A 2972-nucleotide genomic window follows, 5' to 3' on the forward strand; every position below is an offset into this window, starting at 1 on the left:
GGTTTTCTTTATTTTGTTAATAAGACAGTTTTAGTGAAAGGTGTGTCAATGCCTTTTAAGTCATTTTCTTTTAAGACAAAACAAAAACAAAAAACCCCACAGATTAAGCAATCAACAAAGCAAGCACACAGAGATGGGGGGATGTAGAACCACAAGATGGTCCCCAAGGAACGGAGAGACAAGAACCTTCTTAAACTGAGAGAAAATCAATTTCTCTTTGCTAAAGTCATCTATTAGTATTGTTTTTGTTATAGCAAAACAATGGATTATGACAATGGATTGTAAAATGTAAGCTGGAAAGAGAATGAAGAAAAGAAAACTGTATGGAAGGAGGGCTTTCTAATATAGTTTTAAAATGCATGATTCTCATACTAGGAGTCTTGTCAAAAGCCAGGTATTTTCAGAGGGCTGTGTATAAGAAGATGTATAAATCTGTTTCTTCCTTAAAGGAGCTCACAATATAGATCAATAAGTACATAAAGCACAAACATAACATTTTTATTGGCAGCATGAAATATAGAATCATTTCATTCTTCCCATCCCTTCTCCATTTCCTTTGCACATGAGTAGGAAACTTCAAATTATCAAGAGTTGCAGCTTTATTTTGTCTTCCTGAATTATGTAAAATGTTGCCAAGTTAATTTTATATAAACTTCTGCTTTGCTGGTCCTTCACATACATTACATTTTCTTCAAAGAGAAGAGGAGAATAAATTTCTCTTGGATCTGCTTGGTTTTCACTCCATAAACAATAGGATTTAGAGCAGGAGGGATAGCCACATAGAGGTTGGCAAACAGGATGAGCACATGTCTAGGAACACTGTGTCCAAAGCGATGAGCAAGGATGGAGAAAAAGGCAGGGGTATAAAACATAAGGATAACACAGACATGGGATCCACAGGTACTAAGGGCCTTTTGACGGGCACCTTGGGATGAGAGCTGAAAAACAGCACGAAGGATGAAGGCGTAGGAAATAGCAATAAAGATCACATCTGAGAGGACAATCATGACTAGTACAGAAAACCCATACCAAATGTTGATGGAAATATCAGCAGAGGAAAGTCGAGCAACCCCTATATGTTCACAGTATGTGTGTGGGATGACCCTTGTCCTACAGTAGGGCAACCGTTTTAGCAGAAAAACAGCTGGAAGGATGACAGAAAAACTCCTCACAACAATGCCCACCACAAGTTTGATGATCACCCGAGGTGTCAAGAAGGTGCTATATCTCAAGGGGAAGCAGATAGCCACATAGCGATCAAATGCCATAGCCAACAGTATGGCAGAGTCCATTATAAAGCTGAAGTGGAGAAAGAACATCTGGGTGAGACAACCAGAGAAGGTTATTTCCTGGTCTCCAAGCCAGAAGTTATTGAGAAGTTTGGGCACTGTGGCAGTGGACAAGATGAGGTCTGTAGTGGCCAGCATAGAGAGGAAAAAAAACATAGGCTCATGAAGGCTGTGTTCAACCACAATGAGGTAAAGGAGGATGCAGTTCCCCATGATAGCCACAACATAGATGACACAAAAGGCAATCCCAATCCAAATGTGAATCTTCTCGAGGCCAGGTATGCCAACAAGGATAAAGGAACTAGGGTTGTAGCAGCTCAAGTTGTACATGTCCTCTTCAGTCTGAGATCCACTGGGTCATGATTCCTGAGAAAAAAACAACTGTCAATATGGCTATTAAAGCTAACAGTTCCATCTGGTGCTGAAAGTGGTTGGGAATTCCAACTGCAATATCCAGTGTTCTTTAAAAAGACTGCATATCCTGGCACCTATATAATTGATCAGCCATTGGTCCTTCTCTTTTCTATGGATCTCATGCCATATTTACGTATATACTACGTCTTTATTAATATATATTAATTATATATTATATATTATAATTAATATGTATATTATATACATAATATACACTACATATATATTACGTATATAATATATTTACCGATAGATTGTATGGAATGGTTATATTGGAAGGTCACAATAGACAAAGGTCAACAATTACATTTTATGAATCCTAAATAATTATATCCCTTTCTTAACGTATGTTATATAGGATAGGTCCTAGTTCAAAAGGAAAAACATAAAGAGAAAATGAGAAGGAAGAGAGAAAGAAAGAGGACTACAATGATAAAAACTATTTAAAATATTAAGTGGCAAAAACTATGTTTCAAACAATTAGTTCGATACAATAAACTGAAGACATTGGATAAAATTGGAAGAAAAGATAAAATATATCTGCCTTGAGCTCTTTTAAGAGCAATCTATACAGGATCTATGGAGTCCTGATGTGACACTCTAGGATAAAGCACTGGACAGCAAGGTCAATTTTGAACTGCAAGGTTGGCAGTTTCAAACCAGCTGCTCCTTAGAAACCCTATACAGGGTTTCTATGAGTCAGTATTTTGCAAGATCAGTGACTTGTTCATTCCAAATACCTTTTTTAAAACTCCATAAAATATGACTATACACATGGATGTCACCAGATGGAATACACAGAAATCAAATTGATTACATCTGTGGAAAGAGACCTTGCAAAACCTCCATATCATCAGTCAAAACAAGGTTAGGCAGACTGTAGAACAGACCATAAATTGCGTATATGCAAATTCAGGTTGAAGCTGAAGAAAATTACAAGTCCACAAGAGCCAAAATATGACCTTGAACATATCTCAGCTGAATTTAGAGATCATCTGAAGAACAGATTTAATTAATTAGACACTAATGACTAAAGACAAAATGAGTTGTGGGACAACATCAAGAACATCATACCAGAAGAAAGCCAAAGGTCATTAAGAAGACATGAAAAGAAGAAAAAGGTCAAAATGGATGTCAGAAGAGACTCTGAAAATTACTCTTCAGCATGGGCTGTGACCCTTAAGGTCACCAGTTTGAAACTACCAGCTGCTCCGTGGGAGAAAGATGAGGTGTTCTGCTCCCATAAAGATTTACAGCCTCGGAAACTCT

General features: G+C 37.3%; 1 protein-coding gene across 1 annotated transcript; it reads right to left on the bottom strand.

Moving 5' to 3' along the window:
• Positions 1–680: 680 nt before the first annotated feature.
• LOC102837745 (olfactory receptor 52H1-like) lies at positions 681–1619 on the bottom strand. Its single transcript, XM_006870327.1, has one exon. It carries the CDS (start codon positions 1617–1619, stop codon positions 681–683), a length of 939 nt encoding a protein of 312 aa, XP_006870389.1.
• Between the last annotated feature and the right edge of the window lie 1353 nt (positions 1620–2972).

Source organism: Chrysochloris asiatica, unplaced genomic scaffold (assembly GCF_000296735.1).
Source record: "Chrysochloris asiatica unplaced genomic scaffold, ChrAsi1.0 scaffold00140, whole genome shotgun sequence".
NCBI classification, from domain to species: Eukaryota; Metazoa; Chordata; class Mammalia; order Afrosoricida; family Chrysochloridae; genus Chrysochloris; species Chrysochloris asiatica.

What these genes read in the sequence shown, in the direction of transcription:
- LOC102837745 (XM_006870327.1), bottom strand. Translation starts at nt 1,619, where the DNA reads ATGTACAACTTGAGCTGCTACAACCCTAGTTCCTTTATCCTTGTTGGC.